At 43.7% G+C, this 25,000-nt stretch overlaps 1 protein-coding gene across 21 annotated transcripts in view; it reads left to right on the top strand.

Moving 5' to 3' along the window:
• The window catches only part of KMT2C (lysine methyltransferase 2C), a 224,940-nt gene that overhangs the window by 176,796 nt on the left and 23,144 nt on the right, over window positions 1–25,000 (top strand). For all 21 annotated transcript variants that reach the window (XM_081038077.1, XM_081038085.1, XM_081038090.1 and 18 more), the window contains 12 exons: window positions 3,137–3,269; window positions 3,496–3,710; window positions 5,323–5,396; window positions 6,624–6,803; window positions 7,148–9,013; window positions 9,449–9,747; window positions 10,999–12,821; window positions 13,907–14,018; window positions 16,547–16,625; window positions 18,168–18,231; window positions 20,027–20,259; window positions 23,119–24,759. In XM_081038077.1, the coding sequence (XP_080894203.1) occupies window positions 3,137–3,269; window positions 3,496–3,710; window positions 5,323–5,396; window positions 6,624–6,803; window positions 7,148–9,013; window positions 9,449–9,747; window positions 10,999–12,821; window positions 13,907–14,018; window positions 16,547–16,625; window positions 18,168–18,231; window positions 20,027–20,259; window positions 23,119–24,759 (6,719 nt within the window). The remainder of the gene's footprint in view (window positions 1–3,136; window positions 3,270–3,495; window positions 3,711–5,322; window positions 5,397–6,623; window positions 6,804–7,147; window positions 9,014–9,448; window positions 9,748–10,998; window positions 12,822–13,906; window positions 14,019–16,546; window positions 16,626–18,167; window positions 18,232–20,026; window positions 20,260–23,118; window positions 24,760–25,000) is intronic.

Below are 25,000 nucleotides of genomic sequence, written 5' to 3'. Positions count from 1 at the left end.
TTTTCCTTCTCAATATATGAAAAATGGTCTATCTCCATGTTTTGTGAAACTGAAACTATATTAGAAATCAAATCAGTTAAGGGTGTATTTCTTTAGAAAAGATTTTACAGTCATGATTTAAATCATTTCACCATGCAGCCTTGTTTAAAAGGTTTTGAGGAGATGGGTGTTTTAAGGTTGCCTGCCCACAGGAGCTTATAATCCTAGCATCGCGGGCCTTCAGGTACACAACTAATTTATATTATAGTAGAGCATAATTCAAGAAGTGCATGGAGAGGCACTAAGGTTTCAACATTCACGTGTGAAAGACAGAAGAATAATTCTGACCTAAGGATACAGCATGCTCAGGTCCCATATAAGGTGACACGTAGATATTTAGGAATGACAACTGCATAATTTCCAGAGCACAGGAGGAGAGAGAGGTAAGTGGGCAGTGATTAAGGAGCAGAATCAGAAGATGCGCTTTGGGTCAGACGGTATTTAGACCATAGGAAAAATGGGCAGTGGCAGTTGGCCTTTCTTCTCTAGCCATTGAAGACCGGGCATCAGTGAAGTGAGCTGCCCAGTTACATGTCGTGGCAGTGGGGCTCTGACGTGTATTGGAAATGAGCTTGAGACAGAAGGGCGTGCTAATGAGTTTCTTATGGTTGGGAATAAGAAGAAACTTGGATTCTGTATAAATATGTCTGCAATGCTCACTGAAAAGAAGAGATGGATAGCAGAGACGGTGATGGTGGAATGGATAGGAGCTTGCTGCTGAATGGATATGGAAGGTGTGCGGAGAAAGGAGAAATAAAATAGACTCTGTAGAAGCCAGGCTTGCTGAGAGCACAGCCAGTCATGCTGTGAACTGGAAGCAGGCAATGAAGAAGACGCAGAGGGTAGTGGAGTTACAAGGATTTAGTTTGAGACCATTTTTAGTTTGTTAGAAGTGGGGCACATACATTGATCAAGGCTGCAGACTAAAGTTTAGCAATTATCTGTGTGTGGTACTAACTGAAGTTGTGGGCAGGGTGAGATTTCCTAAGAGTACCACAGTACTGCCAGTGGGGTACAGAATCTTGAAGAATTTCTCAAATGTAGTGAGTTATATGCTTAACTCCTCTGATTTTATATTAGGTGTGCAGTTATATGTTCCTTTTCTTTCTCCTTTTTAAGGGGTAGGTGGAAGTGAAAAAAGCAGTACGAGATCGCAACATGGAGAGAGGGAGGGTCTTAGAAACAGTGTCCTTTAGAAGCAGGATGTAAACTGGGATAAGTACTTGTAAGGTGCTTCATATAACACTAAGATTGTTGGTCATTTTCAGTAGAGTAACTTCCATAGGAGCGGGAAGGAGGGCGGCAGAGTCTCGTGTTGACAAGAGAGCGGGGTTGGGAAATTCCTAGAAGTTTGAGTAACTTGGAATCACTTTAGGTGAATGTTAAATAACTCTTCAATTCTTACCTTGATTCATGTCTGAAAAATACTGCTTTTATAAACTTGTGTGACCAGGTTGGGTAGGTATGGTAGACTTGAGAGGGGGATGGGGGGAAGACCACCCTTAATTAAAGTAATTCTAAAGTAGAAATGCTTTGCATTGACTTACGTGTCCTTGAACAAGTTATTTAACTTCTCAGCGGGGTTGGGGTGAGGTGTCCTTTTGTTTAAATGGAGCTACACGCAACAGCTCATTGCATAGGGTTGTTGTGAGGATCAGAGAGTTAATAGACACACAGCTTTTAGAGCAGTGCGTGGCATACATAAAGTGCTTAATAAGTAATAACTATTGTTGTATGAAAGGTTTCAGTGTGGTCAGTGGTGACAGATGCCATAGCGTGGATCACATTCTCTTTTCCAATAAAGAAGCTTTTGTTTATCCTAATTACATGAAAGATGTGCTGCTTTTCAATAAAATTTCATATTCCTTAATGGAACCTACTTGTCCTTTAAATAAAGACAGAGATCTCTGTCCTTAATCTACCCTTGGAGTGAACCTGAGTGTCCTGAGCCACTTAGTGGGGTAAGCCCTGACCTGGACGAAATCCTGAGCCCTGCGGGAAGTCCGCTTCAGAGCTCTCCCCAGGAGGTGGAGAACGGGAGCAAGTGCTCTGTCAAGTTGTAGCCGTCGGTCTGGTGGAAGTGGAAGGACGAGCCGGTGAAGCGTTAGGTGGGCAGGGAGCTGCTCGGTGTGGGTGTCGCCAGGTTAGCCATCTCTCATTCTACCAAGGGAACCGGGTGCTAACTGATTCCACAACTGTATTTCCATTTGTCTGGTTAGTTGGTGGTTTGGGTGTGAGTCGCCTGGAGTTGTTCCGAGGTTTGTAACAGTTATCAGACCGTGTATTTTTTTAGAGTATGTCTGTCAGTTGGGAGAGGCTTTTGAAGGTACACAACAGGTGTGTGTGTTTGTTTTTGCTGGAAAGCTTAGATAAAGACAGTAGAAGATCACTGTCCTTGGCTTGCAGTTACGTGCTTGAGGAGTTACAGGGAAGCACAATGTGGTTTTATGGCTCGCCTAATGCCTACTTAGAAAGAAGATAAGGTATTTGAAGCTTGTGAATACTGCCAAGTAATGAAAATTAGGTCAAAACCAGAAGGTATATAGTTTTTAACAATAACGATCTAATTGATAATGGTAGATGGAATATTGTTTGTTCCAAACTATTTTAGAGAAAGTGCCAATTTACAAATCATAGATGGTGTTTTGTTTTAACAGAACAAGAGTAAAATAGAATCACACCTGTTTGTACATTTTAAATGAAGAAGAGAAAGTATTTGATACAACTTAATGGCGTTTACTGAGATGCATTGTTCATACATACTGAATAGTTACTGCATGCCAGGCACATCACAGAGTACCTGCACTTTACAGGAGCACAGGCATTGCTTCTGCTTCTGATAAGATTCAAGCCCAGTGCTGTCACACGCTAAAACACACGCTATTTCCAGTGTCCCATTATGAAGTAATCAGCATTATAGCTACCATGCTTCAAACTTTTATAAGCAGTCACTCTTTAAGCAATATTTTACAGGACAATACCGATAAAATCTAGCTTTTCAATAGCATTGCAAATTTTCATGTAGAAGTATTTGTGGAGCTTTTCTGTTGTTTATGAACAATATGCAAACTGTGAATGGTCGCTTTCTTCTTTTCAGATGTTTTCTCACGGATGCCACTCATGAATGGCCTCATTGGAGCCAGCCCTCATCTCCCACACAACTCACTGCCTCCTGGGAGTGGGCTGGGACCCTTGTCTGCCGTGGCTCAGTCCCCTTACGCTGATGCCAGGTATTTACAGTCCTTCACTTCTGCCGGAGCTTAAGTCATTCTTCTTACGTAAATGTTAGTCTGTTGTTCATGATACTAGCATATATTACATTTGTTGCGATCTTTGCTAAAAATCATCAACATTTTAGGTATTTTGTAATGATAGGTTTTAATGAACTTTTACCTGATCATAGTATTGAGACAGTTATTTTATGTTTGTGAAGTCGAGTTGTTTATTATTTGCCAGGGATAAAAACCCAGCCTTTAATCCAATGGCCAGTGACCCTCATGGCTCGTGGACAGCGTCAGCGCCCCCTGTGGAAGGGGAAAGTGACACACTGTCAAATGCCCAGAGAAGTGCTCTCAAGTGGGAGAAGGAGGAGGCCCTGGGGGAGATGGCGACAGTGGCCCCAGTTCTCTACACAAACATTAACTTCCCCAACCTGAAGGATGAGTTCCCTGGTAAGTCTTGGGTGTGTTACTGCGCTCTGTGTCCCAGCCCTCCCGCAATGTGTAGGGACAGTTGTTTCTGTTCTTTTTATGGTAATAGAAGGCCCGGGTATCATCACTGATTTTCATCCAGTATGACTGTGCACAATGAAGATTCCCTAGAAATGTGGAAACATCTCACATTTTCTTATCCCAGGCCCTGTGCCCATTTGCATACTTCCCAAAAGTTAATTTGAATGCATGAAATGATCCGTTTTCCAGCTCCTCGCAGCCTTAATATATGGAAGTCAGTGTTGTGTTCTACGTGTAATTGTACAGAAGCATTCCTAGAACAGAATCTTACCATTTAATCGAAAGTATTAAGTTAGACTAAGACTCAGTTCTAAGTGTTCCCAGCAAAACTAACTCAGTCTTCCCTTCCCCCCTGCTGCCCAGTCTGCTTGACAAACACAGATAATACAGTGCTACCCTTTTTGAACATTCCGATTAACCAGAGGATGAAGCATTTGGATTAATAAAATGTCATTTATAGACTACATGTAAGCAAATGCTGGTTTATTATCTTGAGTTCATGTCACAACACAAACCAGGATTGTGAAGGTCGTTCAGACTGTCTTGCAGTGGTCTCCCAGCTGTCAGCACAGAGCTCTGAAATCCCGAGGGCTACCTAGAAGTGGCTTTTCTTTGGGATGACCCCTGTCTCCTCGGGGGCCTTTTTGGTTTAGCCTCCCTGTGGAGCTTGATCTGTCACAGAGAGAAATCAGTGCTGCCTTTCCACCGGGGGAAACGAGCAGTTCAGTGCTGGACCTCAGTTAAGGCAATACATGTGCTCTTGGAGTTTTTTCTACCACGCTTACTTAAAGCTCACAGGTGAGCACATCTGCTCACATGAAGTCACTTTGCGTCCGTGTAAATTGTCCTCAGAACAGAGCTATAGTTTTGTGTTTGTTTTGTTTTTTTTTAAAGTAATTTTCTATAATAATTTTACTGTGTGATTCTGGAACCTGAATAAATATCATGCTTGGGCTCTTGATCTGTCATCTTATTTCCATTTTCAGCGGCTTTTTCTAAGCTTTTTTTTTTAAATACGGACTAAATCATTTGTACATTTATCACTAACCGTTGATCTCATCCAAACTTCATTTCATATACTGTCCTGACACTGGATTTCATAGAAATGGCTCAAAATCATTACTTTTCCATGTCTTTGTTGTGCACAGATGCTGGTGAGATGCTTGTTTATAACAAGGCTTGCTTCCCTTTGGTCAAATTGATGGACTTCTCTTGAGTACAGATATTTTACAAAATTTTTACCTTTGGTTCTGGTAGCATCTTAACATGGTTGAGAGAATTTACTATCTTGGGCTTAAATTTATCTTGGCTGCTTAGCCCCTTTGATTTAAAAACTCCCCAATTCTGTAAGCGAGATCATTAATAAGGCAACACTTATTCAGAAAACATTTGTTTGACCTACTGTGTGCCAGGAACTTGGTACTGTACAAGGAACTTAGTATAGTGCTACTCAGGAAGATCTGGCCAGAATGAGTTTAACTGGGAGCAGTTCACCAACCTTTTTACTATGACACAGGTCTGTAAATGTGTGTACTGTGTTCTTTGGTTGCAGACTGGACTACGAGAGTGAAGCAAATCGCTAAACTGTGGAGAAAAGCCAGCTCGCAGGAAAGAGCACCATACGTGGTATTTAAAGAACCTCTTAGGCATTATCTTTCACTTACTTATTTTAATTGGTGTCCTTTAATGTTTATCCGGCATCGCTTTCTCAGGTGCATTCATTTTATATGTGACTTTCAGCATGATGGATATGCTCACTGTCCTTTTTCTTCCAATTAGAGTTGACATTCAATGTGTTATACCTTTCAACACAATACCTGAGCCTTAGTTTTTATCGTCTTAGGTTAACAAAAAGGTTTTCCATTGCAGAAAACAAATATTAATACTTGTACAACTAATCAACAGCTTTGTTTGTATAGTGATTTCCTGACTCATTGTGTCTTAATATAAAGTGTAACATTTTCATAAGCTAGTTAACAGAACCAGGACATTGAAAATTGAAATCAGTCATTTTAGGAGCATGTTTAATTCATTTCACTTCAAAATTGTTTTATCTCCTCAGAAGAGGATTAAATTTTGAGGCTGCCTTCGTGTACCTTTGTTTCTTCCACACTAAGCTCTTTCTGTATTGGGTTCAGTAGAGATCTTCATACACCTTGCACTTCGTACAACATGCACTTCACCAGGAATTAATCAGAGTATTTCGTTAGAGTCACAGTTCTGATGATGGGTTGCCATTTCCCAAAGAGCCAAAGTATAAGATTGTCAGTGGGATCCAAATCTTTGCTTTCGTTCTAAAGCATACTAAATTGGCATTATTGTTTTGAAAAGTATAAGCAGTTAATTTTCCAACTGGATCTTCAGTGTACATTGTCAGTGATGATAATTGTTCAGACAGAGCAAGGGTTTTTTTTTTTTTATGTATTAATGCTTTGTTTGTTTTACTTTGACTATATATTTTGTAATGACAGGATTGAGGTGATTTTTTTTTTTAACGTTAAACTTTGAATTCCAGATTTGGAGGATTGATTTGATATTCTCCTTTACTGTAACATGAGAGAGATGTGAATTTTTCCATTTTTGAAAGCTCTCTTAAGAAAGTTAGGATGGAAAGTACTAGCTGACAGCTGGGTTCGCTAGGCTGATGAGATAGATGGTGACAGGCCTCATCAAAAGGAGAAGGTGGGCCGCTGTCCAGACCCTTTCACACGGGAGGCTGTAAGTCCAAAGGGCTGTATTTCAACTGTTTAACCTGACTTTTTCTTGCTTTTATATGATAGAGTTCCACGTAGTTTAATTTTTTTATTTAGTACATGCTGACGTTCACGAAGTCATTTTCTCATTTTTTCAAAGCAAAAAGCCCGAGACAACAGGGCTGCTCTGCGCATTAATAAAGTACAGATGTCACACGACGCCGGGAAGAGGCAGCAGCAGGACAGCAGTGACCCCGGCTCGCGCGTGGACTCGGAGCTTTTTAAAGACCCGTTGAAGCAGAGGGAATCAGAACACGAGCAGGAGTGGAAGTTTAGACAGGTGCCTGTGTTGTTCTTTTAATAATGGGCTTTTCTAAATCCCATTTTTGCCCCATTGAGAAGAGAGCTATTGATGTCATTAGTTCAGAATATGTTCTTACTAGAATATAAAACTTGGATGGAAAACAGACTTTCCTTTCTCAGCCACATCTTTGTCAGTTTACTTGGGAAGTTTGTTGATAGTCGTAAAAACTGTACTCTTCGGGGCACACACATCAGCCAGCCGGGGATGAATCTGGTAGCTGAGAACAGAATTCGTTTGGTTCCGCAGCTTCTCCCCCTCCCCCCACGACAGTTATATTTTCCCTTCACCATATCATTGCCTTTTCTTTGCGGTTTCCACAGCAAATGCGCCAGAAAAGTAAGCAGCAGGCGAAGATCGAGGCCACGCAGAAGCTGGAGCAGGTGAAAAGCGAGCAGCAGCAGCAGCAGCAGCAGCAGCAGGGCATGCAGCCTGTCCCGGGGCCGTCGGGCGCCGAGCCCCCAGGCGGCGGCCTGCACAGCCCCGTGACCCCTCAGCCCGGCAGCGGCAGCGTGTCTCCTGCGCACTCATTCCATAAAGACCTGTTTACAAAGCCACTGCCCAGCACCCCGGCGTCGGCCTCCGCGGACGATGTGTTTGTAAGACCACAGGCTCCGCCGCCACCAGCCCCAGCCCGGGTCTCCCTGCAGGAGGGTCTGTCCCCGTCTCAGACCCCTCAGCCGCCTTCCCCACAGGTGTTTTCACCTGGCTCTTCCAACTCCCGACCTCCATCTCCCATGGATCCTTATGCAAAAATGGTCGGGACCCCAAGACCACCTCCTGGGGGCCATAGTTTTTCCAGAAGAACTTCGGCCCTGGTGGAAGCCTGTGCCCCTTTGTCATCGGTCCCCAGGCCCACTCAAATGAGTGACGCCGTGGCCAGCAGGCCGTCCCCCGTCAGAGATTCATGTTCCTCCTCCACGCCACACAGCGACCCCTATGCAAAGCCTCCAGACACACCTCGGCCTGTGATGACAGAGCAGTTCCCCAAACCCTCAGGCCTACCCCGGTCTCCTGTAGTTTCAGAACAAACTGCAAAAGGTCCTCTAGCAGCTGGAACCAATGATCACTTCCCTAAACCATCTCCCAGGGCAGATGTGTTTCACAGACCACGGATCCCTGACCCGTATGCACGGCCCTTGTTGACATCTGCGCCTCTTGATAGTGGTCCTGGACCTTTCAAGACTCCAATGCAGCCGCCTCCGTCCTCCCAGGATCCTTACGTGTCAGTGTCACAGGCACCAAGGCGATTGTCTGTTGACCCTTATGAAAGGCCTGCTTTGACACCAAGACCTGTAGATAACTTTCCTCATAACCAGTCCAGCGATCCATATAGCCAGCCTCCCCTAACCCCACACCCGGCAATGAATGAACCCTTTGCACATCCGTCAAGGGCGTTTCCCCAGCCTGGTACCCTCGCAAGGCCAGCATCTCAGGATCCGTACTCGCAACCCCCAGGAACTCCACGGCCTGTTGGAGATTCTTATTCCCAGTCCTCAGGAACATCTCGCTCCAATGCAGACCCTTATTCCCAGCCTCCTGGGACTCCCCGGCCACCCACGATCGATCCTTACAGTCAGCAGTCACCAACCCCAAGGCCGCCCCCACAGGCAGACTTGTTCGTGACGTCTGCAGCGAATCCGAGGCATGCTGATCCGTATGCTCATCCTCCCGGCACACCGAGACCTGGCATTTCTGTTCCTTACTCTCAGCCACCAGCGACACCACGGCCAAGGATTTCAGACGGTTTTACTCGGTCCTCAGTGACCAGACCCGTCCTCTTGCCAAACCAGGATCCTTTCCTGCAGGTAGCACAGAATCGAGGAGCAGCTTTAGCTGGCCCTTTGGTGAGGCCACCTGACGGGTGTGCGCAGACACCGAGGCCCCCGGGACCAGGCCTTGCAGACACCTTTAGCCGCGTCTCCCCCTCTGCTGCTCGCGATCCCTACGATCAGCCTGCGATGACTCCACGACCTCAGTCTGATGCTTTTGGAACAAGTGATGTTTCTGATCAGCCCCGGCCTGGCTCCGCGGGGAGCCTCAGTGCCCCCTCCAACTCGCCAATGGGTTCCCAAGGCCCCCCGTTTCCCAGTGTGTCCCAGCCCCCCGGGCCTGTGCCAGCGTCAGGGGTCACTGATACACAGAGCACTGTGAATATGACTCCTGCGGATACAGAGAAACTGAGACAGGTAAACATGTTGTGTGTCCTCAGGTTGTGAATGCGTTGTTTGAGAAAACGGTTCATTTCATCAAACTGAGTCATTTCTACACAGGTGTTAAAGTTTAACTTTTTTTCGTACTGCAAAAAAAAGAAAAATGAAATGGATAAAATTAACACCCGTCCGCTTGGATTTATTCTGGATCTGCTTTCTATTTTTACGAATTTGTAGGGGAATTCTTAAATACGAAACGTTTCATTTTTCTGATAGTTGTCTGGCAAGGACAGGGACCCAAATCATCCGTTTGTATTTTATAAGCTATTGAGTAGTTAACTGTAAGTAGTGTTTCATCAAACTTGAAAACATTAAGATATTGCATTACTGAAGCCACGTATTGGAAACACTAGGATTTAAAAAGCCATTAGTTATCAGAAATCCCAGTGATTTTTGTTTCTTTCCCTTCAGCGGCAGAAGTTACGGGAAATCATTCTGCAGCAGCAGCAGCAGAAGAAGATGGCAGGTCGACAGGAGAAAGGGTCACAGGAGCCCCCAGCCGGGCCCCCCCCTGGGCCCCACCCCGGGCCCCTGCACCACTGGCAGCCCGAGAGCATCAGCCAGGCCTTCGCTCGGCCTCCACCCCCCTATCCTGGGGGCATCAGGTCTCCTGTGGTCCCGCCCTTAGGACCTCGGTACTCTGTGTTCCCGAAAGATCCACGCGTCCCCTACGCTCCTGACGGCATGGGGATGCGAGCTCATGGATTCAGGTAACGCTTTCGGTTCCAGGCCGGATTTAAACGGCTGCTACTAGGGGAAGGGAACAGACTGATGCAGGTGCTCTCAGTCAAGCTGTTACTGCTATTTACTTCTTGACTCTTTGAGATATAGCGGTTATATTCATTAATGACAGGTCTTGAATTCTTTTTCTTTTAATAACTCTAATGACTCCGTTTGTTGTTAAGTATTGATTGTTAGTATTGTATTATAGCCACAATGACGTCGTTTATCATAAGTCAAACCTCTAACATGTAGCTACCATATTCAGTCAGCTTCCCGTGACATGATAAGTGGGTGTTCTCTCCCCCAATTTTTTATTTTAGTTTACATTGTAAATGTTCGTGACAATTGAAAGAATATTCAAATTGAAAGAATATTTTCCTTTGGGAACTTTTCGTGATGAGATATGTTGTTTTTTGTTTTTTTGTTTTTTCCTGAAGTGGCTAATCAAAAGTTTTAAGTTATAATGCCCCAGTTATATGAGGAGCTAGTTGTTTAAGACATGCTTTTTGTTTTATCAGACATATTTTTTTACTCTAATGCCTATTTCCATGTTATATAGTCTTACTCTTACTTTGCTTTGTTACCCTCTCAGTTTTAATTTATGCCTATTTGATATTTATTTGTAAATTGCCTTTAGTTCTTTCTAGAACAAGGTGCAATATAAGTAATAACAGCAGTTTTATAATTGATTCATTTGCTAAGTCTTTACAGATGATCCCTGTCTTTCTTTCTCTCTTCCTACTTCCTGCCTCCGTAGTTCTCAAGCAAATAGATTAGTCTCTGCGGTCATCTGCCCCTGTCTTCCCATGAACAGGCCACCAAGGCCTTCCAGCAGTTTTCCTTACCTCTCCTCCCTTCATTCAAGCACCTCCCGCCCCATCAGCTTCCTCATGTGGCCTCCCTAAACATAGAGAAACGAAATGGACTCTCACTCAACTCCAGTAGTGTTATGCTTAGTTATAAACAATTGATTCCCTCTGCTTGGTGGCTGTTCCTTTGTCTCCATTTATGTTACCTGTTGAGCATACGTCTTTAGAGCTCAGATAAGGTTCATTGCAAGGTACTTAGCAAAAAGGTACTTGCATGTAGCTACTGAACAAGTACTTCCTTATCGTGGCCATTTTGTTTTTGCTTAAGTCGCCATCCTTTGTGTCTGAGTTTAGACTAAAACTTGTACTTTCTCAACCTAACTGGAAATTCAACGCAATACTTAGTTTCCTTTTTTTTCTTTCTTTCAGGTTTGCATTTCCAGGAGGTAACCACGGCTCCCTGCCAGGTCAGGAGCGCTTCCTTGTTCCTTCTCAGCCAATGCAGGCGTCTGCAGTTCCTCCACAGCTGAGAAGATCCATGTCTGTCGATGTGCCCAGGCCTTTAAATAACTCACAAATGGCCAGTCCAGTAGGACTGGCCCAGCATTTCCCACCGCAGGGTCTGCCCGTTCAGCAGCATAACATACTGGGCCAAGCATTTATTGAACTGAGGCATCGGGCCCCCGACGGAAGGCCCCGGCTGCCGTTCAGTGCTTCTCCTGGGAGTGTTATAGACGCACCGTCTCATCCAAGACATGGAAACTTCCTTCCCCGGCCAGACTTTCCAGGCGCTAGACACACAGACCCCATGAGACGACCTTCGCAGGGTCTACCCGGTCAGCTGCCTGGGCACCCACATTTGGGACAGGTGCCGGCGTCTCAGCCAGAGCAAGGCGATCCGCTCCATTCGTCCGCTGCGGTCCTGCGGTCCCTGAGTCACCCCTTAGGTGGTGAATTGTCAGAGACCCCTTTGTCAGCGTCCGCACCAGCTGAAACACCGCCTGATAACGTGCAGGTGCCCGCCCAGTCTTCTGACGGCCTTGGAGAGAAACTTGATTCTGAGGACCCATCCGTAAAGGAGCTAGATGTTAAAGACCTTGAGGGGGTTGAAGTCAAAGACTTGGACGATGAAGACCTTGAAAATTTAAATCTCGATGCCGAGGACGGCAAGGGGGACGAACTGGACACTTTAGGTAATTTGGAAGCGAATGATCCCAACCTGGATGACCTCTTGAGGTCAGGAGAATTCGACATCATCGCCTACACAGACCCAGAACTTGACCTGGGAGATAAGAAAAGCATGTTTAATGAGGAACTGGACCTCAATGTCCCGATTGATGATAAGTTAGATAACCAGTGTGTATCTGTTGAACCCAAAAAAAAGGAGCAAGAAGATAAGACTGTGGTTCCTTCTGATAAACATTCTCCATGGAAAAAATCCACTGATAGCAGTGAGATAAAGACAGAAGTTCTGTCTCCAAATTCTAAAGGGGAAACCAAATGTGAAAGTGAGAAAAGTGATGAGGGTAAAAGTAATGGTGACACTCCCTGCTCCCAGGCTTCTGCTCACACAGATGTAAATCAGGGAGAAAAGGCTCCCTTGCAGTCCTCTGGTCCAGATGTACCAGACAAAAGAACCAACGGAGAAAGTGCTGGCTCCAGCGCCAGTGGTCATGGACCCAGCCAGCCGCCTGCTGAGGACGGAGTGAACTCCTGTGGTATAACCGGGTCAACTCCAGTTCTTTCCAGTTTACTTGCTAATGAAAAACCGGATAATTCAGACATGAGACCATTGGGGTCTCCGCCACCCACTGTGCCAGCCTCACCATCTAGTCACGTGTCCAATTTGCCTCCTCCCCTGATGACACCGCCTGGGCATGTTTTGGATAGTACCATGAATTCACATGTGACTGTAGTCTCTGGAGTCAACCATGCTTTTCCTCAGGGTGTGCAGGTAAATCCAGGATTCATTCAGGGCCAGTCAGCAATGAGTCACGGTTTTGGGACAGGAAAACCTGCAAACCAGACTGTGCCTCTCACAAGTCAGCCTGGGACCAGTGGCCTGCCGGGACCCCACCAGCTAATGATCCCTCCAGCATTAGCCCAGCAAAGTAGAGAGAGGCCCCTCCTTCTGGAAGAACAGCCCCTCCTTCTACAGGATCTTCTGGATCAAGAGAGGCAGGAACAGCAACAGCAAAGACAAATGCAGGCCATGATTCGTCAGCGGTCAGAGCCCTTCTTCCCGAACATCGGTAGGAAGCCCCTCCAGTTTCAGTAATGTTTGTCGTGGGTGTTAGGGTGCTAGGCAGGAGGCTTAGAGTCCGTGTTATGGCTGCATGAGGACCAGAGCACTGCGGTCCTTTCTGTTTCTCCTTTGCTTTGAATGTAAGCGGTTGAGAGTATTAGATTCCTCCCCGGTAAATCAAGATTCAAAACTGAGTTTCAGACGTACTCAATTCTGTTGTTTACCCTGTTGTTTAACAAAAACAAGAGTTGTCTTTTCTTTTTAGTTGCCTCCTAACCGTTATTGCCATGTATTTTCAGAGGCATTGAAAGATGAATTTAAAGAAGTTATAGAAATAAACTTATTGTCCATTTGTGTATCATAGATGGTTGGCAGTTTTTTGCTATATAAAGCTCTTTAACTTATTTCCAGTAGCTTACTATTTTGAGCAAAGAAAAAAGAAAATCCCATAAAATAGCAATGCAGTAAAAATACCTGTCTCTGAAAGTAAGAATTAGCAATCAAAGGAGACGTGTCTAAGGAATGCTTTCTTCTAAACAATAAAATTGACGTTCTTTTCTATATACGTTACCGATTTCATCATATTGGTCCATTTCTTTTTCACTTATATGCAAAGAGGTCTTTCCTCAGGAGCCTATCCCTGTTGCAAGGATATGCCCTCAAGAAATTGACATATTTTCCTCTAAAGAGTGATAACTACCGGAATCCCATAGTCTCAGAAATGAGTGCCAGTTTCCATTCATGATGTTAACATTACTAAAGAAGCAGTTCTGATTAACATTGCTTTGAATTATTGCCACAATCCTCTTAAATTTGACAAGCTTCTTGTTTTGATTCTTGCCGGACTAAGGTAGTAAAGCTTGCTTCAATTATGGGTCACTGAGATGGGATTAAATTCATGATAAGGTTCTTATCATCTCATAATTCCTTGCCTCGTGTAGGAAACTATAATAGTGATTATAAATTTTTTGTGAAGTGCTCGCTTCGGCAGCACACACACTAAAAATTTTTTGTGATGGTTACATTACCTCTTCGTGTAAGCTAAGCCAAGTACTGTGCAATCCGTAACTTGAAAATGTTTTCCTTCTTTAGATTTTGATGCGATTACAGACCCTATAATGAAAGCCAAAATGGTGGCCCTGAAAGGCATAAATAAAGTGATGGCACAAAACAACATGGGAATGCCACCGATGGTTATGAACAGGTAGGGGAAGCCGTTTCTCATTCTTACGCTGCAGCCGATGAAAGTGCATGAAGTTATTACCTGTACCTGGAACGAATGTTTAGTAACTCAGAAATCTATGGTTCTAGGAATGCACAGTGTATAAATGTGTTACGATGTCAGCTGGCTGTGATCAAACGTAAAATGCTATACTAATGTCAGGATGTGGTTTCCATTACTTACTTACAGGGGAAACATAATGAAACACAGAAAGATTTAGAAGATGGACTTGATTAATTAGGAAATCTGAAGTATTTTAAGTGTGTGTTCTTTTAAACACCTGTGGAATAGTTAATGCTAACTAACTGCTTGGGACAGATACTTCATGCTACATAAAGATGAGAAGATAAGCAGAAAAGGAGAAGCTGTTCTGTGTTGAGATGAGACGGTAGTTTATTTAAGCCTGTGAATATTTTTTCTATCAAAGGAACAAAGCAAAGGAAAAAAAATGGGACATTTCAGTAAAGCGACTGAGTGATTAAGGCATCTGTGAACTCAGCTCTCAAATAAATGCCCCTGAACTGAGTTTGAATCCGAAAAGAAAGGCAGGAGGACTAGGTAAGAGGACACTGGAAGTTAGTGGATGGAGAGTTTGTAAGCCTTTTCACTGTTAGAGAAATGGAACTTCTGGATTAAAGAAGGCTCTCTGAGTTGTTTGACCATATAAATTTCCGAAGTTAGAGTGTTTACTCAGGGGTATTTAACAACCTCAGGGCCGTGACTATGTTTTGCTCATGGACCACCATCGGAATTGTTGTAGTTGGTTTCTAGCGCAGGCCAGTCACTCAGCCACGGACTTGCTGAGTCAGAGTACCCACGGGTGGCGCTTGTCTTCCTGTTCTCAGCGAGCACCATGCGTGGCCTGCACATGGCCGTCCGACAACCTCGGGCGAAGAGTGGGCTAGAGCCTCACCTTAGCCTGCTTAGCCTGGTGAAGAACTCTGTGAAAAGGAATGTGGATGATTATGGAACCCAGTACAAACCCTCCGTGAATTTAAGATCAATGTGATACTAAAGATCAATTGGGAATCTGTAAAGGCATAGAACGCTTTCATTTGTTGAAATGGGGAAGAATCCTCGTTTAGATCAAAGTGGAGGTAGTAGTTTCTAATGATTTTCATTGTTGCATACTCTTAACAATGTTTCTCAGTCACAGGGTTTTTAACTTTTATGTCATGAATCTTTTGACACTCAGTGAAGCTTTTGAATTTCTTAAAACATTTTATATGCAAAACCAAAAACATAGTATCCTACCATAAATCAGTTACATAGTTATTTAAATTTAAACATTATGCTATGTGCTTTTTAATGCATTAACGAATTTAGCAATAGGTCTGATAAGTACCATAATTTCAAGGTAATGATGAAGCTAAATGGCATACGTTAGGTGCGTGAAACAACTCCTGTTGTGAGAAGAGCGTGAGCTGTATGGGTGACAGGGTCAGGGCACTGTGGTAATAGGTAGTTCGCTGTCAAAATAGAAGAAAATGCAGTTAGCACTTAGTTTAAATGGTGGGCCTTAGAATGGGAACCGCTGCTCTTTCAGCATCGTATCTCCACGAGTTAGAGATACACTGACCTGTCTGCCATGTATCAGGCACATTGTCTGCTCTTCTGCTGAGAGCTTTGAAGAAGTGGGGTGACAGTGTCTCTCAGTGGTGTGATGTATTGGCTAAGGGAGATAGACAGTGAGCCATGATTGGATTAGGAGATCATTCCAGACCAGGCAGAGGCTGTTAGGTGAATGAAACACCTGATTAAAAGAATAAAAAAGCGTATGTGCTAAATTCTAATAGTGCCTAAATACTAATGTACAATATTTGATAATGTATCTTGGAAATTGTGCTGTATGTATATCTAATTATGTTGAAGCATTTGGTAACTCTAGAGGAAGTGTTTTTATTATAGCAGTGATGTTTCTGTGAAGTTTTTATAGCTCTCATTAGAATAACTAATATTTTACCAAATATTTTTAAGCATATGGACTTTTTCTTGGTTAATGACCAATTTTCGATTTGCTTTTAACATTAGAAACAGAAATGTACAAAAATACATGACATTTCTTAACTGAAATACATCTTTAGTTTTAAAATCCAAGATATTTGGATTTTATGTGCTGAAACTATGTCTTCACTATATTTTTTAATCCAGAAGACTTGAATTAATTTTATTTTAAGGCATAGTGAGGAGTAGAACAGAGAGTGAGACCTCGAGTAGCCTCGCTGGCTTCTCACAGCCCCGCCGGGCATTGTGGTTAAAGTTTCTCTATCTCTCTGAACCTTCCTCTCATCAGAAGTAAAGGGAGAGCAGTATGAGCCTGTCTGTCTGTACTTCCTGGAGGTGCGGAGTGAGGGTTAACAGAGTTGGTGCACAGAAAGGGGCGCTAGGGACGGATTTAGGTGAGACGGAATTGCCATTGCTCTTTCTTCCCTGCAGGAGAAGATTGTTAAGCGCTTAGAGTAACGTCAGCTGAAATGCTCCCCGTTTGACACGTGCCCTTCCTTTCCCAGGTTCTCCTTTATGAACCCGCCGGTGACCGGAACGCCGCCTGGTGAGGGCCAGAACCTCCTGCCCCAGGCAGTTCCTCAGGTACCGCTGCTCGTGATGAGTCCCCCGAGAACCAAGCTCCCGTTACTTACCACACCTCCTCTTAGAGAAGGGAGTAGAAGCCTGAGAACGCTGCCAGAATGTATTACCAGCTCAGCAGAAATAAACAGCTTTTATTACTTTTTGAGGGAGAGACAAACGAAGGTTAAAAAATTGACAGTGATTTCTGAAAAGGACCTATATGCTTAAGGGTAGACAGTCAGTTGGAGGGAATCCAAATGCTTAGGTGTTTGGTTTTGCTTTTCATTACTTTTAACTCCACAAAGACAGTTTCATGTCCTGCATTTCGGAATTAAGCCATTAGGTTTAAAATGTAAGACTGCTATAAACAGTAGAAAATAATGATTATAATCGTTATGTTTGGCTATAGTCATGTTCTGCTATTTGTTCCTTGGAATAATTTAGTTTTCTGAGTACTCACTATTCGTAGTGATCGGCTCTAAATATATATATTTAAATATTTAGTGTTAGCCAGTGTCCGGGAAAGTAGAATTGTTCATTTTATACAGTGTTTTTTCTTCATTGATTTCCCCCCCGCCCCCCACCTTCCCCCAAGTATCTGCCTGGGTAAAAAAGAGAAAGCTACCTACTGAGCTAACCTACTACATGTCTTTCTGGAATTTTCATTTTTACCCTGCCAATTGTGCTTTAGATTTAGTATGCTGATAATTTTATTATTTTTATTATTAAGAGAGAAATACCATGTCATACAGTGGGAATAGCATAGGCTTTGTAGCTGAGTTTTTTTTTAAAAAAATCTCAATTCCACTGTGAAATTACTGTGCAAATTTGGGCAAGTGCTTTAACTTCTGTTTTCTAATCTGTCAAATGTTACACCACCTGTTTGGTAGTACAAGGATTACATGTCTTAAGGTCTGGCTGCCAGTTCCATTTGTAATTGTTACCTTGTATACAGCTCCTGTCTAACTGAACTTGTAACAACTGAGTAAATGTTTTTATAAAGTTAAAATGTATCAGATTGTTGCCAAGAAACGGATTAATACCTATTCAGTCACTGGGAGAAACAAGACATTTAACTAGTATTTTAAATTAGTGTATGTTTCATTGTTTGTAAATGTTAGACATTGGTTCTTGTTATAGATAACTTTGTGTTATGGCACAGAACTTGGTAAATCCAGAACCCATGTTCATGTCTTAATTGCAGAAGAAACTACATAGAGTTCATCAAAAAGTGGGGTTTTATTTGGATCACAGCAAAGTATTAACAAGATTTGATTTGCCCTCTATTATATTTCTAATGAATAATCCCTTACTTCAAACATAATTGTTTTTCACCTGAAATCTAAAAAAATATAACAAGTCAGAGATAGTTTAAATTTTTCAGCAATTAGGTTGTCACCACTCAACTCATTCCCTTTTTCACAAAAGGGAGAACTTTAAACATTGTCTTAGGAAATTAAAGGGTTTTTCTCCTTCCATTTCTTTCTCTTTCTTTTTTAAAAAGTTTTTTCCCCTTTAACTGAAATGTGGAATAAACCTATTTGTAAATTTTACTTATTTTAGGATGGCAGTATAACACATCAGATTTCTAGGCCTAATCCTCCAAATTTTGGTCCAGGCTTTGTCAGTAAGTATAAATCTAATAAGTTACATGTTCTGTGGGGATTGCTTGTTTGCACTATATTTGTTTTCTTCTAAAAACTTGGAGTTAGTGTAGGTGTGTTAAATTTTAAGTCACAGTGCCCTCATCTTTTCTGAAACCTTATTAGGCGTCTTTTCCTCAAGGGATGTATTTTCACTGCTTTTTGTTCTCTGCATGAAGAATTATAGAGATAAATATTTTAATACAGAAAAATCATCTTCCCCATTCTCTTCAATATTGTTGTTGCTATTTTTTTTAATAGATTGGGCACTTTACAATCTGTAGAATTAAACAACTTCTTGCTCTAATGACTGTCTGCCTAAGTGAAAAGTACCCTGAATGGGAACAATGTAGGGAATATGCTTAGAAATCAGTTGGGCTAGCAGCGTGGTGTGAGGTCAGGGATGAAGGATGCCACCAAGTCCTTTCTAGTTATCTCCAGGGGTCCCAAGTGGTTCAGGATAGTGTTTCCAGTCCTCCCCAAACTGAACCTTTCTGAAATCTTCAGACTGTTTAGCTAACTATTTTTTCACCATTATTTTTCATTTTGCTCACCTCTGCTCTCCTGGTTCCAGAAACCAGAAAGGCTTTCCTTGCGGTAGGTCTCATTCTACCAGAAGCAGAACTTCTGAAATCTTGTGAAAAAGCCTGTTCTTGAAAAATGCCCTGCAAATTTAGTAGACTAGATTTCACGTTCATATATGTACTGGAACTTCTGGGTTTAGGAACAAACCCAAAGTCCAATCTTTTGAAATTACCCCTGCATTAATTATTATCATAATTTGAACCCATATTTGCATTGAAAGCAAGTAAACTGCTGTAACCAACTGGCTTTTTCTGGCTTTATTGTGCCCATTGGCTTTGGGTGCGTTCTTACTGTATGATAATATTCTGTTACCATTGATGTAATTTTTCAGCTAATGTCCTTCTGGGAATTGTATTGATTCATTTCTTTGTCTTATAGTGAGTCATAAAGGTATATTCTGAAGTTCACTACCATAAGATGACTTTTTTTTTTTAACTTGGCATCAGTGAAGTAAAGTGCCCTTAAAGAATAAAGAAGGAATGTTGGTACAAGATGAAGAGAGAGAACTATTTGGGGAGATATTAATGACAGTCATAAAAGTGATTATTCCCTACCTTTGCTTATTTACAGAAGTATATATATTAACAAAATTCATAAAAATCACCAATGTTTTTAACTTAGGAATTTCCTTTATTATAAAACCTAGACTTTATATTGACTCTTTCTGTAACATTCTAGGTTCCCTCGCTCTCAGTTTAGGACATTCTTTCACTATTAAGAAAATAAGGAAAACTTTATAAAGTTAGGAAAATTTGCATGGGAAATGATACCTAATCCATGCTCTGGACCTTAATAGGATGTGTCTTACTTTGTTTCTTCAAAATCTGTGAATTAATAAAATACACATATAACAATATATAGTTTGCCTTGTGGGTTAGAAAATTTGATAGTGCGGTAGATGAAAGCATTCCATTCGATAAAAGTCTCCTGCTTTTCAAAGATTGCATTTGTAGTATTGATAAGTATGAACTTAACCCATGTCCTAAAAACATGCATTCTTGGGTTTTCTTAAATATTTTTCTAAAATCTCCTACTTTAGAGTTACATTATGGTCTAATATATAGTATTGTGTTTTCAAAATACCTATTACAAGGTTACATGAAACTGCAATTCTGAACAAAATGGATGTGTGGAACTTTCCTGTTGTTGGACTCTAGAAAATTAACACAGATGAATTTTTCATTTTTCTCTCAGATGACTCACAACGGAAGCAGTATGAAGAATGGCTGCAGGAGACCCAGCAGCTTCTTCAGATGCAGCAGAAATACCTCGAAGAACAAATTGGTGCACACAGGAAGTCCAAGAAGGCCCTGTCGGCCAAACAGCGCACCGCCAAGAAAGCGGGCCGTGAGTTTCCCGAGGAGGACGCAGAGCAGCTGAAGCACGTCACGGAGCAGCAGAGCATGGTGCAGAGGCAGCTGGAGCAGGTACGGCGGGCGGGCAGGCGCTGTCCGCGAGCATGAGGTCACGGAGCGTTTAGGTGCATGTTCCAGAGCACATGAAAGTACACAAGTGACACGGCAGCTCTGAGCCTCTAGCTCACTAACGAAATTGCCCCAGTTCTTTCCTGAGAGCAGTGGTCACAGCTCAGACTAAAACGATTAATTCTCATAGTCCTGACCTAGAAGAGCTATTTTCAGGCTCTGGCGGGAAACCTGGTACAGCAGGGGACAGTCGGGGACTCTGCCTGCCCTGAGAAGTGGGTCCTCGGCTCCCTGAGGACACAGCTCACGGGTTCAGGTGGGAACCAGAGTCGGAGGCCAGAGAAGCATTTGTTCACTTAGAGTTGACCTTTTCTTGATGATCGCCTTGGGTCCCCTGGTTTGTGGTGCAGTTTCAGATACAGCGTTTGAATCATTCTGGCAGTACTTTTTCATAGGATGTTATTAATATTTTTTTCTCAATGTTTTGGTATATCTTATGTGAAGTCCTCATTCCTGAAAAACAAAACCATTGTGCTGTTATCTGCCATTGGAAACCAGTTGTTTCTCAGAATGCTCATACTGAAATAATTAAAAAGAAGTAAAATTTAAGTTGTTTATTTAAAGTCTGAGACAATGAGCATTCAAAATTGGTAAGAACCCACTGCTAGGTATTTACCCAAGTGAATCAAAGCTTAGGTTCACACCAAAACCTGCACATGAATCCTTACGGCAGCTCTGTTCACAGTCACACAACAGTGGAACCACCCACCGTATCCTTCAGGGGTGAATGGCTGCACAAAGGGTGGTATATCCACACAGCCGTGAAAAAGGAGGCGCTGTCAATGCACAACTCGGATATATCTCGAGAGCGTTACGCGCAGTGAAAGAAGCTGAGGTTATATACTAATTCAATGTGTACAATGTTCTCGAAATGACAAAGCTATAAAGTTGGGCAATAGTGTGGTGCTTTCCAGGTCTAGGGGTGCGGGGAGGAAGGTCGACGCCAAAGGACTTACAGTACAGCGGGATTTTCTGGGGTGACAGAACTCTTCTGTCTGATTGTGGTGATGGCCGCAGCATTGCCTCTCAGTGTTCAAGTTCATAGGATTGTACACCCAAAAAGTCAGTTCTGCTTCTAATTGTTTAGTTTAAGTTTCTAAAAATAAGATCGTAATCTGCATGTTAGTAGTAAACAAGGAGGAGTTCAGAGTAGATTGACTCAGTGAAAATCGGACTGCTTTCTGCGGACTGAACACTGGCAAACACATCTGCACGCATGGGGTTAGTCAACCTTGTCCAGTACCACCGCTGACCCCCGAAGCGCCTGGTGGTCAGCACAGAGGTGGGTGTTCGCTTCTGCTGGTTACTGACTAGGGACTTCAACCCAGATGTCTCATCTCCAAGCTGTAGCTACCACAGTAATGTACCAGCAAGAAGGAGGTTATAATTCTTGTTATTTAAAGCTAGGCCTATTCCAGAATGAGAGGTTTCTTTTCTCTTTAAATTTACCTTCCGGATTCATGTTTATTGCAAGTAAATATTCTTGCAAGGATGGGTATTGTAAAGTAATTTTAGCATTTTCTTTGCCTTTGGTGTATTTTTGTAAGTTCTTTATGATGAGTTTTTGCATATCCATGGATCGAATCCTATTTAGAAGCCAATACTTTACTTGGAAAATGGGACACATCCTCTGTTACTGTACAGTTGCTGACAATCCGGTGCAATCTCATAAAGATATAAGCAGCTGACAGTAGTGTTTTCAAAGGTCTTTTTAAATGTCATGGGAAAGACATGGATGACCACGTTCTATTTTCCATACTCCATTCTAGGTGCTTCGTGTATATTCATACTGCTTCACCAACCAACGGTCATTCCTCAGTTCTAGCCAGTAAACTGGTCAGAAAAGACAAGAAAATAAGACAGCAGTTATAGAGTTGGTGGAGAACAGACCAAAACCCTAATGTCCACAGTATATGGTCTGCCAGGGAAACTGAAGAAAATAAGTTGACAAACTATTAGAGCTTCTGGGTTCCGCATACTAGTATAATTTACATGCCAGAGGGGATGCTTTTGAAGGCTGCGTCCATCATCCTGTACCGCCTCCCCTGAAGCCCCTGAAGGGATGTGGGGTGCTCCCAGGACACGGGTCACGTCTGTATTGAGCTTGGCCGCCTGCAGCATCTCGCTCTTTGGGGCACGAAGGGTTTTGGAATGAATTAACCAACACAAGTCAGGACCCTACTAGAAACTAGCTCTCGATGTATTTCAAAAATTATAACTTGGGTCTGTTAGCTGTTGAACTCAGTTTCACTGATTAGTCTTTCTGATTGGGGGAGGGTGTGGTATCCATGCTAGGGATTCATCTTAACATGCTGCATCTTTTTGTATATTTAAGAATGAAATCTTAACCTGTTTACATTTGAGTTAAATTGCACAGTTATTCTAACCTTACGTATTAATGGAACTGCTAAGATGTCACAATTAGCTGATTCCTGTGTAGCCTTTGTTTATTGTTTTATCTTACCTTTGATGTGTAATTTAGTTTGACTTTCACAGTGAGATTTTCTTACTTTTTATTTCAGAAAAATGTATTTTGAGTTTGTTTTTGGTATTTCACATGTAAAGAAGTTTTACTGGTGACGTTATAAAAATCCTTGTTGTTAAAAATATTGGTAGTCTCTAGATAATGCTTACCAGTCCAAGTTCCTGTGATTCTATCCATTGCCCAAGCAAAATACGTTTGCCTCTGCAAGACCTGCCTTCCGTGTAACTGCCCCCACCGTGCCCCTGAGCCAGTTTTGCAGTTTGATGCCTGCAGTTTGATGTACGCGTAAATGAGGGCTCTTTCATTGGTCATTGCAGATTCGGAAGCAGCAGAAAGAACACGCCGAGCTGATTGAAGATTACCGCATCAAGCAGCAGCAGCAGTGTACCATGGCCCCACCTGCCGGGCTGCCCGGCGTCCAGCCCCAGCCGCCCCTCGGGCCTGGCGCCCCCGCCCCCGCCATGGGTCAGCCCAGCTTCCCCATGGTGCCCCCGCAGCTGCAGCCGCACGCGCCCGTCCTGCCTGGGTGGCAGACTCCCACTGCTGCTGCTCACCTCCCCCTCAGTGCTCCGAGGATGCCGCCTCCAGTGGCCCAGCTACCGATAAAAACTTGCACACCAGCCCCAGGGCCGGTGTCAAATGCAAGTGGCCAGAGTGGACCGCCTCCACGGGTGGAATTTGATGACAATAACCCCTTCAGCGAAAGTTTTCAGGAAAGGGAACGGAAGGAGCGTTTACGAGAACAGCAGGAAAGGCAGCGAATCCAGCTCATGCAGGAAGTGGACAGACAGAGGGCTTTGCAGCAGAGGCTGGAGAGGGAGCAGCACGGCCTGCTGGGCTCGGAGCCCAGTGGCAGGATTCCGTTCTACAGCCCTGACCTGCCTTGTGATTTCATGCAGCCCCCAAGAGTCCTGCCGCAGTCGCCACAGCACCAGCAGCAGGTGGGCCCGGCCTCACAGCAGCAGACTGTGCAGCAGGGACCTGTGAACTCGCCCCCTCCCCAGGCTTTCCTGCCAGCCAGCGAGCGCAGGCAGGGTGGCCCCCCCTCATTTGTTCCTGACTCACTAGCAGTCCCCGGTGGCAGCCCGAGTTTCCATTCTGCGAAGCAGGTACATGGCGGCCTGTCTGCAGCCAGCTTTACCCAGGCCCCAGCAAGGCCTCCTTTTACACCTGTTCTACCTGCAGCGGCTCCAGGAGCCAGCAGCAGTGTCCCTTGTGCCCAAGACCCCGCTGTCACCCACGGACAAAGTTATCCCGGGTCAGCCCAGTCTCTCATTCAGCTGTATTCTGATATAATCCCAGAAGAAAAAGGGAAAAAGAAAAGAACACGAAAGAAGAAGAAAGATGAAGATACGGAATCCACAAAGGCACCATCCACTCCTCACTCAGACATAACTGCCCCTCCAACTCCGAGTGTCTCAGAAACTACCTCCACTCCCCCAGGGCACACGCCTGGCGAGCTGCCCCAGCAGGCAGAGCCCGAGTTGGGGGAACCGGCCGCTCCCAGCTCAGCCGCAGCCCAGCTGTGCACAGAACTAGAAAACAGGCTGCCGGGCCCTGAGTTCTCGCAAGGAGTTGCTCCCCAACAGACTCCGACTCGAGCAGAAGTGGACCAGCTGCCCTCAGAGACCTCTGCCACTGCCGACGAGGCCCAGCTGGAGACGGCCAGGCCCGAGCAGTGCCCAGGCCAAGAGGCACCTACATTAGAGGGACACACGGGTAACGAGGCTGCAGGAGAGGCCGCGGCAGGTCCCCTGTCCACGGGGCCAAGTCCCCCCCATCCCGCTGGGGCCCCTGCTACCAAAGGAGACTCCAGCAACGAACTTCTGAAGCACCTGCTAAAAAACAAGAAGGCAGCTGCCCTTTTAACCCAGAAACCGGAAGGTGCTTTGGGTTCAGAAGGCGACTGGACAAAAGACAGCAAAGCGGCCGAGCGGCAGCTCCCCGCTGAAGGACTGGTGAGTGTGAGTCATGAAACCTACAAGTCACTTCTTCCCTTTTGTCTTAAGTTATAGTCGGCAGGTTAGTACCATCCACCAGATCAATTCCAACACTTTTTGCAACCTTTTTACTCAGTTTTTTATCTTGTTGTTTCTGCCTCCATGGATTCCATGTGTTGACTTAGACCCATAAACTATATTAAGTCTTAATTTGTTTACTATATTTTTCAAATATCAAAGGCATAATAATGCATTTCAT

Source organism: Rhinolophus hipposideros (genome assembly GCF_964194185.1).
Source record: "Rhinolophus hipposideros genome assembly, chromosome: 25".
Lineage (NCBI taxonomy): Eukaryota > Metazoa > Chordata > Mammalia > Chiroptera > Rhinolophidae > Rhinolophus > Rhinolophus hipposideros.
This window is presented reverse-complemented; position numbering and strand designations above follow the sequence as displayed.